Genomic DNA, 13,327 nt, shown 5'->3' with positions numbered 1-13,327 from the left:
GATTTGTGTCTCCTGGCTGTGGAGGGTGGGGTGAGCGGGGGGGGGGGGGGCTGTTCATGACAGTGGTATCTATCCACTTAGAAGGGAACGGGAGGAGACAGGAAAGAGGAAGACACATTTGTAAATTTCAGATGACTTCCTGTCCAAGATAAGCTTGGGAGGGAGTATCAAGGGTAATCAAATATCACACCGTACGTACTTACCAGTCGTCCAGATTGCTGGTAAACATTTTATCTCAAGGTTCTGAATATTGATTGTCAGCGATAAGAAATCAAATACCCAATTGAACATTAGACCACGCAGTCATGACATTCCAGCGATTTCTCGGGATATCCGTAGAAGGCGCATACATTTCAATTATGAGAACATTTTTGACTTCCTTCTACAACTCGGTATGCTTTCCACTCAAACTGATCCCTTTATACAAACTGGACTTTGACCATTAATCAAACCTGCCCTTCATAGTGATAAAGTAAGTGCACAGAAAGACAAGGGCTGTAACAGTGGGTAATGTTAACTGATTAGTAGTGAATACAGTGTGGTAATCACTGAGTCTACTGATATACATACACGTACACCGAAAATCCTCTTACAGAGAGAGACGAGACCAGAAGACAAAACACAGGCCGTATTTATCGACGCTCTGGAATGAGCCAAGCAACACATTCGCTTTGTGCAATTTCAGAATCATTCAATAAACAAGCAAGGTAGTGAACCAAACTGAATTTGGAAGGAGGGGAAGATCTTGTAACTTGGGAAAAGGGAAAAAACAATTAGGAAATTATAAACAAAAGGAAAAAAAGAGCTGAAGTAAAGTGCCAGTATGACTAACAAAATACAAAAGTTGTTGTATCTCGATGTTTTCATCGTCTCCTTGATCGTTCTGGGATGTTTCCTGACAGCGATATGCACAAACCAGATGGTTGTTGGCAAACTCAAACATCCGCGTGTGACGGCCCTTAATTACGGTAACATCAAATTTGGACTGATTTGGGGTACTAAGCAGTACAACTACGGTTACGGAGACAGAGATGAAGAGACCTACCTTGGTAAAGTTTTTGATGTTATTTATAATCAGATCCTTTTGATCTCTCTAATTTAAAGTAGAAATACCACATAAGTGTATTGCAATTGATATCATCACATAAGATAATTCAATGAGGGAAATGTTGTTTAATGAAGGACCACTTATAGCCAGAAGTTTAGTCTTGTTTATATGTCATAGTCAAAATACAAAACAAGACATGATATAATAAAAGAGAGAAAAAAAGAGTGCTATTTATGTTAAATATAGTTATGATAGTTTTCAAAATATCCAGTTTTATAATACACTAAATCTTTGGATTGCTCCTTTAAGGCTAAATTTATGATAATGTCAGCTCTTCATGGCATGCCAAAATGTTAATGTTTGATCCATTGACTATTCATTCTAAATACTCCATAAAAAATGATAAAATCATGGCTTTTTCGTTTTCATATTTGAACAACAGAGCAGCAGTACGTGACCTTTCAACACAAATTCTGTCCGAAAGACAAATTTTGTGAAATGCATCCTAAACATGTTATGTTATTTTTTCATTTATAAGTACTGTATATAAATGTCACAGTGTTTGTTTATACTGGAATATATATATTCCTATACGGTACTGTCATCACAATTCCAAACTAGCAGTTTTAGTGTTCCCTTTCACTATAACCTAAGACATCTCAATGACTAACGATCATTTCTTATTAATTACAGTCTACAACGAATATGAAGATCAGCACAACATTCCTCTGATCATCACAACGCTGAGTTTCATTGGGGTCGCGACCATCTTTACTGTCGTGAGTACGATATTCGCACTCATGAACACTATCACGGTCCCTATTCAGACCATACACGGATCGTTGGGCTTGTACATTTGGAACGGCATCGCAGGTTAGTGTCATTGTCCAAAATGTCCACACTCATACATGTATATGTGTCTTGTGGGTTTTTTTTAGGTAAATTTTTAATTCAACTTTTACCTTTGATCTTGACAAAGCAAACTTCTTCTTTCCTACATCGTGATCGATATTAAATCCAACATCACATTGTAATGGAATCCCTTATCTTTGACTAGGGATACAGTAGATGTTTTTCATTTTTCTAACAATTTTTAGTAAATTTTGATCATTTTCAAGTTGCATTTCGCACACATATTTCATGTTATTTATAATATATAATGTATGTCTTTTTGAAAGCATGTGGGCAACAAACTTGTTTTAGAGTCAAATGGATCAGGACTCACTCATAGTTAAAGAAAAATGTTGAAAACAAGTGAGCAGATCTATACTATAAGTTCAATACATTGTTATTGTTTTGACCTTTTGAACATTTTATTAAAGCTCCACTTTGCCTATGTGTCATTTTATTGTCATGTGTCATTTACTTAAATATCAATGTTTGTGCAAGACTTTGGTCAGTGCATGTTGTCACATCATTCATGGGATGGTCAAACAATATTGTCAAAGAAGAAAATAATAAACAAGCACTCTTCCTTAAAGCCAGGTAACTTTGTCAAAAGGGGAGGACTTTACCCTCTCCTCTTAAAGACTCCTCACCCAGCTAGGCCAGAAATTGAAAACTAAGGCCTTGAATTGGACTGACCCCCTAACATGGAAGAGCCTTTTGTCATGCTTATTTTTACAACCTTAATCCTTGAGGGTGGTTGAAAATTGGATATAATATAAATTATCAAAGATTTGAAAGGCAAAGGAACTTCAAACCTTTAATTTGCCACAAATATCCACCACAAGTTTTAATTCAATTTTTTTTTTCTGTGCCCTTTTCACAAAGATTTGTTGCAAAAATGTCAACAATATGAGACATTTTTTGGCACTTTTGCTAATTAATTGTCCAACATCTTAGGTATTCATAATAGTTAACGATGCATGGATTTTTCTTTCTTTCTTTTCATATTTTTTCGTTTCTTTTTCTAGGTGGGTTTGGATTGCTGTCTATCATCCTATACACCATTATGTTTGAGACCACAATTAAAGATAACATCCAATCCCCTAATGAAGATGAATTTTCGACTGAAGATCCGGCTAAAGTAGGCTACTCATTCTGGTTACTGCTCTGCGGCGTTATCCTCGTAACGACTAACATAGGGATAGTGTACCTGGCGGGGAAGGCAGCCGATCCCGACTTTTTCAAACGCAAAAGCAAGATCGAGGTGAACGAGAAACAGCAAAACGAAGCTGTTGCAGATGGTATTATGTTTTAGAAAATAAAAACTTCTGATTTCTTGCAATTCGGCAACTGATTTTGAAATCACAAACATCCAATAACATGTAAAAAAATTATAATTTTTGTGTGTGTTTTGTTTTAAAATAAGCACATCAAAAGCTTAATTTGTACTCTATGATAACTTTAACAGACCAATAAAGCATACAAGGATCAGACTATTTTTTTTTCTACTGTCTGATAATGTACATAGAAAAAAAATTTGCTTTGAGAGTAAAGTAAGGTAAAGTAAAAGTTACTTGAGTGAAAGATCTGTCAGTTAAGCAGAGACATCTATAGAGTACTTGTTTACCTTGGGTACAATCTACCAAGAGATTGCTTTAGACTTGAGACAGATGCATTCTCCTAATGTTAAATGTACAAAGATAAATTAAGATGAGAAAAATTGCCTTCGATATTCTAGGCTTGTTATGGTAATCTTATGGTTATGGGAAAGCTACAGTATTTATGACATCATTAGTTTTTTTGATTGGGGGCGGGAAGGAGGGGGAGGTGGGGTGAGGGTGGGGAAGGGGGCGGGCAGAGTGGGTAATTAATGTACTAAAGCTCATTTTGCACAATATTAACTTTATCAGTACTCTTAGCAACAAGCATGTCAATAATAGTTGTTTTATCATCTTCCAATGTTCATGTATAGGAAGATGAGTTAAGAAGAATAGAAAAATCCTTTTCATAAAATGTGCTCTTTATGGCAATCTTAAATTAAAGCACTAGCTTTTAATCTACCCCTTATCTTGTGCACATATGTCACGTTTTCTGTGAAATAAATTACGTATGGGCAATCAATGAATTTTAACGAGTTTAACTCTTGTTTTTTTTCTTCATTTACAATTGTCCACCACAACTAATACTACAAGTGGAGTGTATGAATACAAGTTTTCTCATCTTTGAATGTTTTGTTTTCCCTCTTACCATGAAAATAATTTTATTTGGTCTCAAATAGATAGGTGCTCTCTATTGCCAACTTGACTATGAACTTCTTACTTCTCCCATCGCTTGTACAACATATTTTCTTGGAAGCCTCATCTCCAAACACAGAAGCCTTAATTGAAAAGAAGTCCAAACATGATCTAAGAGACTAAGACTGTATAATTGGATAGACGACTTATGTGAAGTGTCAGTCACAATCTATTCAGGGCCTGCCACATACGGTACATACAACTTTGCTGCTTAGCATCTTAAAATAATGCCTTCCAGGCTAATAATTATTATTACTCCTTCCCCCATCTCCATCCCCCATCCCCCCCCCCCCCCCTCCGCCTCAATTTTGATATGATATGATAAACAATGACTGTTAGAAATCTCTAAGCATTGCAAAATGTACATTTTAACTGAATTTACTGTAGTTCCTCCTTACGAGGAAATTTTATATAAACAGAACCTACAAATGAAATCATTTCTGGCCGCCTTCTCCCAATGTCAAGTACAGTACGTGAAATTACTATACAATCTGCAAAAATGTTCAATACCGGCGCATACATGTACCAGGCTGTATTACAATGTCCAAAGTCCATGTTGAAGTAGATCTTTGGAATTTTTTATTATACATTATCTTCTTCTGTACTAATTGTTTAGACAAAAAAAAAAAATATTATCCACGTTATTATCTTACCATCGCCTACTGTGTTTGTTGTGCCTAACTAAGTGTATTCTGATAAGTTCCATAGTGTGACTAGATCACAACCCTTGAAATACAACTGTCAACATGTGGGGAAAGGGGACTCCCCCGGAGGATGGGGGGGGCAAAAAATAATGATTTAAAAAGAGCATGAGATTTATGGATGACTTTAGGCAGAATTCCAGTCTTGATTCTTGATATGTGATAGTCCAAGAAAAACAAACAAAAAGAAGAGTCAGTTCTAGTAATGTGTCTTTATATACAGTAGAGTATATTCCGGTTTCACAATATTCAGTTTCATATTGGAGTATGCTAAATCGGCAAAGTTATGCTTTAATAATCCGGGCTAACTTGATGGTGAAGTCAATAAACATTTCCTTTTACTATACATGTCCCTCATGTAAACAACAAGAATAACCTCACTTGATCATGTCGATACCATTTCTCCTTTGACATCTTTGTAATGGAATTGTGAACAATTCGAACATCTTATTTGAGGCAATAAACGTTTTATGTTTTCTGACTAAGTTGTGTTGCATCCGAAGAACTGAATCTAATAGTCTGTGTGTTAAATAGTCCAGCCACTTTTATTGATCTTTGAGCTTCATACGATTAATGGGTGATATCTCCAAAGGTAAAGTGACAGAGAAATACTAACTGAATTGATGTCAGTGTTTTTAACAGGACTTCTACAAAGTATCAGATCTAATTTTGTGCATTGAGCCACCCTTGAAGTCACCTAGGGTGGCCAGAAGTCCAGCATTAGGCCAGACAGTCCGGCTATTCAGTGTGCTGTCCTAAATCCAGCTTGACCTCTCGCCGTACACATGTATGACCAGTCTCGCCGGACACATGTATGTCAGGCATTGCTACTAATTGGATTGAAAACAAAGCTATACAAAAGATGATTGATATTTACAGAATCCTACGAACAAATATTTGTAAAACTCTACTTGTACTGGCTTTTGCAGGCTACAGTACTGTACATGAATGAACATGTACTGTATAACCACTCACACAGCCTTAGAATGTAATTCCCATTGTGTAAACAAGTTCAGTTTTATTAGTCAATACCTCTTCCAACTTCATATAAACTGTATTGGAATTATTTTAATGTTGTATACAAAATGTAAATTAACATGATAGCCCTACCTAACCTTGGACAACCAGGACTTACATTTTGGTTGTCCAACAACAAACTTGGTTGCCCCCAAAAATGTAGCAAAATAACAATGACCATTTTATTTTATTTTACCTATTTGGGAGTATTAAAGTTACAGTGTAGTCTGATTGCTGTTGATGCCATTGTAGTACACAATGTGACCCAGGGTGAAAGTAAGTATGGGCCACGGGCATATAGCCTTGATAACTTGCCAAACTAGATCACTCAGAAAATATACCAGGATCCATTGTCTAACATGTCGAAGCTTCCGCTCACATGTACACACTTTAATCAAAGCAAAAATAAACAAAGAAACGGTAAATAAGTAACTCATTGCCCAACCTTGTAGCTACATGATAGTGCTGCACATTAAATGGAGTACAAACTGACATATAGTATACCTATATAGTTACCGCTGTAAGTTACTGTATAGACCTGTATACTATATTCTTTGCTCTGTATATATATACATATATATATATATATTTATATATATATATATATATATATTTATATATATATATATATAGTTTTGCTCGAAAGCTCTGCAAAAAGCAAACATTGGCTGTTTTACTTCCAATCATTTACCTAATTTAATTATTGTATCTCACTCGAGATCCCGCCTTTCTCTAAATGCAGCATAGTTGTTTAACAGTTTTTCTGTTATTCCTATATATTTATATACATATATATATATATATATATATTTATTCTATAAATTCTATATATATTCTAAGCTCCTTGCTGAGTGTGACTGTCATCGAGCAATCATGTGCTATGCATGCTGTGAAAGAACAAAGGGAAGCTTTTCACCTATGGTTATAAAGGCCAAACTGATGACAGCTTAAATACAAGTGAGTTTAAGCCACACATTGAGTAAAAGAAATGACCAGTCAGCTGTGACGACAATTCCCTATTGTTGTGCAAGATTCTTCAAGAGGCTTAATCATTGCAACTTTAGGTGCAATTTTGTTGATTACCAAGTGTTGTAACTTCAAGTTAGGTAGATCTTAATGCAAATTTATAGGAGACAGTTAAAGAGAGGAAAAAAGGTAAATGTTTCTTCAAGTTTGAACAAGTCATAAATGATTTGTTGATCATTTGGTAATATTTTATCTAATATTGTTACGGTAGAATAGGTTAAACCCTGAAAGGTAAAAAAAAAAAATTAAATACATACAGTAGCTACCTAATCAATCTTCAATATTATCATATTACACTTGAGGCTATTATCAAAGTTATAGACCAGGGCCAGTTTTTCAAAAAAATTGTCAAAAATGTCAACACGGAGATATATGCTACATTGAAAAACAAAATAGGAAAGGAGAATATAAGGGGGAAGGCAGTGGAGAGGGAAACGGTTACACACAAACACTCATGGAGCAAACATTATGAACATCTCCGCCCCTCCAACGATAAAGATAAAATATGAACCAATATATGAAAATTCATAATCACAATACAGCTACATTCATTGATATCGCAGTAGTAAGTCTCTCACTGTTTTTCACAAAAGTGTAGTCCACAAGATTAGAACTTTTTCTATTGCACAAAGTCTAAATCATCACTATGCAGCAACTCTTTCTTGTGTCTGTCCAAGGTAAAAAATGAAGGAATACTGTATCTCTTTATCATTCTTTCTAAACCATGCTTGTTGTATAACTATAAATTATCATATATTTGCATAATAACATCTATACTATTTCTATAGGACAATCTCCTTAGAGGCTCTACATTTGGAATTTCAGATGCAGTCAATTCACTGAAGGTATACTTAGATACAATAATACATACTGTACTACTGAAAATATTAGCAATAATTCAGTAATGTTATTAGTGAAAAAAAGGTTGCGTCCCAGGGATGCAAGCCCCCGAAAAAGTTTGCGTCCCGTAAAAAAAGCTTGCGTCCCAATCGAAAACCAAAATTTACGTTTATCGTATGCCCTACTGTTACTTATACTAGTGAAGTATCACTGCTTATACTTTGTGAATGTTATACACAATATATAGGGCAGAAATGCTCAGTGCCCTAGCTTCGCTGTCAGGGGCGGCCCGGCCCGCCTCTCCTTTCGACCACCCTGCTGTTTCAACCCATTTTTACCCCCAGTCCCCCTTCCTTCATCCGCCCTTCTACTTCCCTTCTCGCCAACTCTGTAGTAGCTCCATGCTTTGACCTTGCAGCGATTCCAACAACCAACTCTTCAAAAAGCCCAGTACCTACAATGTGCATATCTCTCGCTAAATTCCAGTTCACTGTACTACTGCATGTACATGCCTGTTCGAGCTTCATTTTCAACTACACATGCGCAAATCGTTAAAATCTGATCCAACATTTATCCTGGGCTCTTTGCAAGCAATCATCTATACGAAAATTACAGTAGGTCTATGTGAATAGCTTTTTACGCAATGTAGATTTTAAAATTATTAAGTCCAATGTTCTAAAGTACAGTACAGTAGTTTACACACAAATGTTGCGCCAAAATAACATTTACTGAAGCACGTGGTTAATTGGACTGTGAACAAATTTTTTAACAGAAACTACTGATGGTAAGAATGCACATTTTACATTAGTTACTCTTAATGCAGAGAGAAGAAACATACTGTGACTTATGAGCTGAAATATCCTGTTCAGGATCAGAGATATTAGCTTCCCACAAACTTCGTAGATTGTCTCCACTCATTAACATTTTCTGATCAAAACAATGATTCAAATATTACGTGATAGTCTCAGAAACAATGCAAGTGCATCTTCGTTGTCAAAAGGTATACGTACTGTATGTGACAAGGCCTAACGTTATGATATTGGAGTGCACACACATGATAGCCTAAACACAAACCTCACTATCTCTACACAGGGGACACGTTGCAAAGTAATTGTTGTTAAACAACATATTCTGTGTTCATTGAGCACTACAGATGCAAGAATTTTCACAGACAATGGATGGGAATATTAACCAATCAAATCACGGGTATTATGGAAAAGCATCATCGTCTATTTTTAGCATGAAAATCTCCGTAATGGGGTGTTGTTAACCCTGTACATTGCGGTTGATCGTTATGATATATTTATTTTCAAACAAATTCAATGATCTGTAGGAGTAGGAGAAATTTTAGTTATTGTAAGAAGCAGTTGTGGTGTTTTGAAAAGAAATAATGAAAGATGTTCATTCAAAAATGTGTTTTGTTATGTTTTCCGTTGACCTAGGTGTGAGTGTGTATACTTGGGATTTGTTTCTCAAAAAAAAGTTTGCGTCAAGCAATTTGAAGAGTTGGCGTCCCTGGCTAAAACATTGTGTCCCGGACGCAGAATCCTGCATTCGTAACAATGCTGCATGATCATGTTTGAGCAATACCACAGGAAAGGTCCAGAATGTTAAAACATGTCAACTCTATAGATTTTCATTTAGAAGTGAGAACAATAAAATAATTTGAATCATTTTACAATGAGTAATAATTGCTTGTACAACGCTGAAATGCACTATGATTCACCCCACCATAATACTACTAAGTACTGCAGGCCCGGCAGTGTTGTAGTTTATATGGATTTTCCAACTAATCAACAAATAGCTGGGACCTCCTGGAGCAACAGCAATGAAAGAACAGGTTGGATAGGCCTATCACAAGTAAAATAATATGGATTGGTGCCGAAACTTTCTGACCAGTATGAAACTTTTGGTTTGCAAAATGTATTGCGAGTTATCTTCCAATTTAAGTCATTTTTAGTCATTTAATGCATAATGTATATACCCCAACAAATGCATTGAGGAATTTTTCAATCGCTCAAACTACATTTTCACGAGAAATTTGTTCAATGGATCATTTGCACAGTTATATACTGTGTTAGGCTTGTTAAGTCATACAGTTGCACACAGTTTGCAAATTACCAAACTTTTTCATAGATCACTTGAAAACATCATTGGGAATAAAACATATCAAGTTGATTTTAAAAAGCAATTTTAGCTTAGCCTATGAGTAGTAAATGTAAATATGTAGCCACGACGTATAAATCAGTTCATGGGTCAAACAAACGGTTTTGTACAGCCTTACCATATACATGACTGAAGGCCTGCACAGCCTATACATAGTAACATTAGGCATATGCATGCCCCAGACTACAGCCTAGGCTAAGGCTAGCTTAGGCATCTAGTTCCATTTGAAATAATTTAGGTGACACTCTTTATTTCGTAGTTGAGGAGATCTCTATCAGGCCTATCGTACATGAGGATGTGTTTGTATCTGATTTGATTTGGAGTTTTGCTTATATTAATACATTCACTTCACTACAGTACTGGCAGTAGGTAAGGCCTAGGCTTCAGCTAGGATAATCCTAATTCATCTTGACTGAGGCTAGCCTAAAAGTTACCGATTGACTGGACGACATTTCGAAGCTACGTAGGCTGTGCTACCAGTACCATGTTAGCTTATGTATAAGCTGCCTGTTGGTTTATAGCTAAGGCTCTTGGTTTGTGTATGCGAGATCCCGAGTACGATTCTCCGTCAACATTTTTTTCCCTTTTACGATTTTCTCGCGTAGAAAATATTAGTATATATAGCAGAATATATTAGGCTACAACCTAGTGATTGGACTGCCCAAACTTTTTCTCCCATGTAGTTGCTTAGTGTATGCTAATTTCAGTTGGTGCCTGTACCTGCTCATTAGGCATTCAACATTAAACACAACTCGGCCTAGGCCTATGTGCTAGTGTTATGTATTTATCCGAGCCTATAAGTTAGGCCAAACGCTTGTAACAACTAGGCCTAGGGCCTAGGCCTAGTCCTAGACTCTCCCAGCGTTGACCATACAGTAATTATATTTCTTTATATATATATATATATATATATATATATATATATATATATTTAAAGAAATATTATTACTGTATGGTCAACGTCAGTGTGTGTGTGTGTGTTTTTGTCCCTTCTGTTACTGTACCTTACTTGTCATTTTAGCCTCTGAAGAAGATCCTGCTAGGATCAAAACATCAGGCCAACTTACTTTTACACATTTTCTTACACAGGCTCTCTCGTGGATAAGCAGTTTGCTAACAGTTTTATTTTATTTTGATTTCAGTTACAGAGTTGCTGAAAATTGACAATTCATAATCATGGACGTGTAATACGAATGTAAAAGACTGACTTCGGTCAGCTTGCGGCTTTGATAAGCCAATCAGGCTTCTTTGCAAGTTCCTGCTCGCAGGAGGATCTAAAATACATACAATACATATATATATATATATATGTATATATATATATATATATTTATATATATATATCATGACTGTTTGGTCAACATTGGGAGCTCTGTGGCGTACTGTAGGCCTAAAGCATAAGTGAAGAATTATCACAATGTCGTGGAATAGGTACCTGTGAAACAATAGGCTAGTGGTCTTTGTAAAGCAATCCTTTCACAAATCCTTCTGACTTTAGAGAACTTAACAAAAGTGTTAAACAGTTTTCATCGCCGTCGGATTATCGCATTGTCAACAGGAAAATTAAAGTTTAGACTCGATAAATCCCCCATAAAAAGGTACTGGGCTAATGAATTAGCAGTTGGCCACAAAGTTTTCTACAGTACCATTCCAATCTGAGCTAACCGCGAATTGAGACTATTGTGAGATACTGCCCTCTATTCCTATTTATTGATCATGCACCAGGACCTCAAGTTTGTTTCATCTCTCAAGACAAGGTCACGTGAGGATTGGCTGGATCATGACTCGGTGAACATAAATATGCTTGGATGTTTGTCCAGGGAGTTCCATAACAACTCCCTGGTTTGTCGTGCTCTTTTTGGTTGCGCGTTAGAGTTTACTGGAGGTCGTGTCAACCAGCGACGTAGCCAGGAATTTGAAAGGGGGGGAGCACTTTTTGCGATTGATATGGATTTTCAAAGTTGTAGGCACGACTATCTGAGCGGAGCGCCACCATCGGTTGGCGCGGAGCGTACAAGAAAATTTTTGGCTTTACAAACCCCCCACCTTCCCGAATGTTCATTCTGGTTCCCTGGCCTCTTGCTAACTTGAGACACCTCATTCAATATCATGAGTTAAAATAGTACGTAATTCAATAATACATAATGTAATAAAATTAGCAAGGTACACAAGGGCGGCGGAAGCACTTTTAATCTTGGGGGGGGGGGGGGGCACCGACGTCAAAGGGCACTTTGCAGAAATTCGATTGGACTGATGCAGCCTGATATTTAGTACCCTTTATAAATCTTATTGTATTATCTTATTTGCATATACACATCACTCCATTAATTCCCCCCCCCCCCCCCCCGTCTTAGTAGTCTTACTTTTCAACTTCTGATACTTGTAGATACAAAGATAGGCCAGAAATGTCTTTGATACAACCATAGCCAGTAATTGTCTTTGATACAACTGTAGCTAGTAAATGTTTATCGAAAAGGCTGTTTTGGAACTTGGAACACCGATCGCGACAACAACAGGCAACAAAGTGCTGCAGCTCTATACATATAAAGCCTGTTAATCAACGATAGGCTTATTTGACTGTGGAATGTTCTCAACTGAAATTTTATCTGCGTAAACGGGTTCTTAAATAGATGTAAAAAACTGACAAGATCGTATCCTAGTCTTTTTCGGCGGGTAGAGTATTGAATGAAACGGCACGCGATATGAATGACAGCCTAGATGACAGAAGACTAGGTCACTTAATTTAGCCATAATCTTGCTACGTTCATTTCAATAGTTTTTCCTGTCTAGACTCTTAAACTCATCCAGCAAGCTTATGGATTTGAATTATGGGTGTTTTAATAAAAAAGATGACTTGGCCAAAAAAAGTGTAGGCTCGGGCCTACAGTGCTACATACCGCTGGCTACGCCCCTGATAGTTCTAAATTAGGATTAGATCTCTTACTGAAATATCGCTGACCTAATAAGGTGATCAGAGTACAAGTTTTATGTAGAAAAAGGGCACATTTTTAACCTGAGGAAAAGTGGGGCGGCACTTGCCCCCTGTGCCCCCCCCCCCCGGTTCCGCTGCCCTTGAAGGTACATGTACAGAGTAGTCTTACTTTTCAACTTCTGAGACTTGTAGATACAAAGATAGTCCAGAAATGTCTTTGATACAACTGTATAGCTAGTAAATGTTTAAGTTAGCCTAATAAGAGAAGGCGAGAGCTATCCGCGACGATTGCCATCTGATGCAAATTTCTCAAGTGTTTTCTCAACTGAAATATTATCTGCGTAAACGGGTTCTTAACTACATGTTAAAAAACTGACAAGATCGGATCCTACAGTCTTTTTCGGCGGGTAGAGTG

The 13,327-nt window shown here is 36.7% G+C and overlaps 2 protein-coding genes across 2 annotated transcripts in view; one reads left to right on the top strand and one right to left on the bottom strand.

Moving 5' to 3' along the window:
- LOC139967918 (bromodomain-containing protein 8-like) overlaps positions 1 to 11,662 on the bottom strand; it is a 49,532-nt gene extending 37,870 nt beyond the window's left edge. The window contains exon 1 of the mRNA XM_071972136.1: positions 11,416 to 11,662. The gene's annotated coding sequence lies outside the window, so the exon portion shown is untranslated. The remainder of the gene's footprint in view (positions 1 to 11,415) is intronic.
- Positions 488 to 4,061, top strand: LOC139967914 (clarin-3-like). The gene is made up of 3 exons (XM_071972125.1): positions 488 to 1,049; positions 1,742 to 1,921; positions 2,965 to 4,061. The coding sequence occupies exons 1-3, from the start codon at positions 824 to 826 to the stop codon at positions 3,249 to 3,251; spliced, it is 693 nt and encodes a 230-aa protein (XP_071828226.1). The 5' UTR covers positions 488 to 823; the 3' UTR covers positions 3,252 to 4,061.
- Positions 11,663 to 13,327: the final 1,665 nt, after the last annotated feature.

This window comes from Apostichopus japonicus, chromosome 5 (genome assembly GCF_037975245.1).
Source record: "Apostichopus japonicus isolate 1M-3 chromosome 5, ASM3797524v1, whole genome shotgun sequence".
Classification (NCBI taxonomy): Eukaryota; Metazoa; Echinodermata; class Holothuroidea; order Aspidochirotida; family Stichopodidae; genus Apostichopus; species Apostichopus japonicus.
The sequence above is the reverse complement of the archived record's forward strand: the minus strand, read 5'-3'. Positions and strand labels throughout refer to the sequence as shown.

What these genes read in the sequence shown, in the direction of transcription:
- LOC139967914 (XM_071972125.1), top strand. Translation starts at nt 824, where the DNA reads ATGACTAACAAAATACAAAAGTTGTTGTATCTCGATGTTTTCATCGTC. An exon ending in AGATGAAGAGACCTACCTTG is followed by an intron (nt 1,050 to 1,741) that starts GTAAAGTTTTTG and finishes TATTAATTACAG; the next exon opens with TCTACAACGAATATGAAGAT. An exon ending in CATTTGGAACGGCATCGCAG is followed by an intron (nt 1,922 to 2,964) that starts GTTAGTGTCATT and finishes TTCTTTTTCTAG; the next exon opens with GTGGGTTTGGATTGCTGTCT.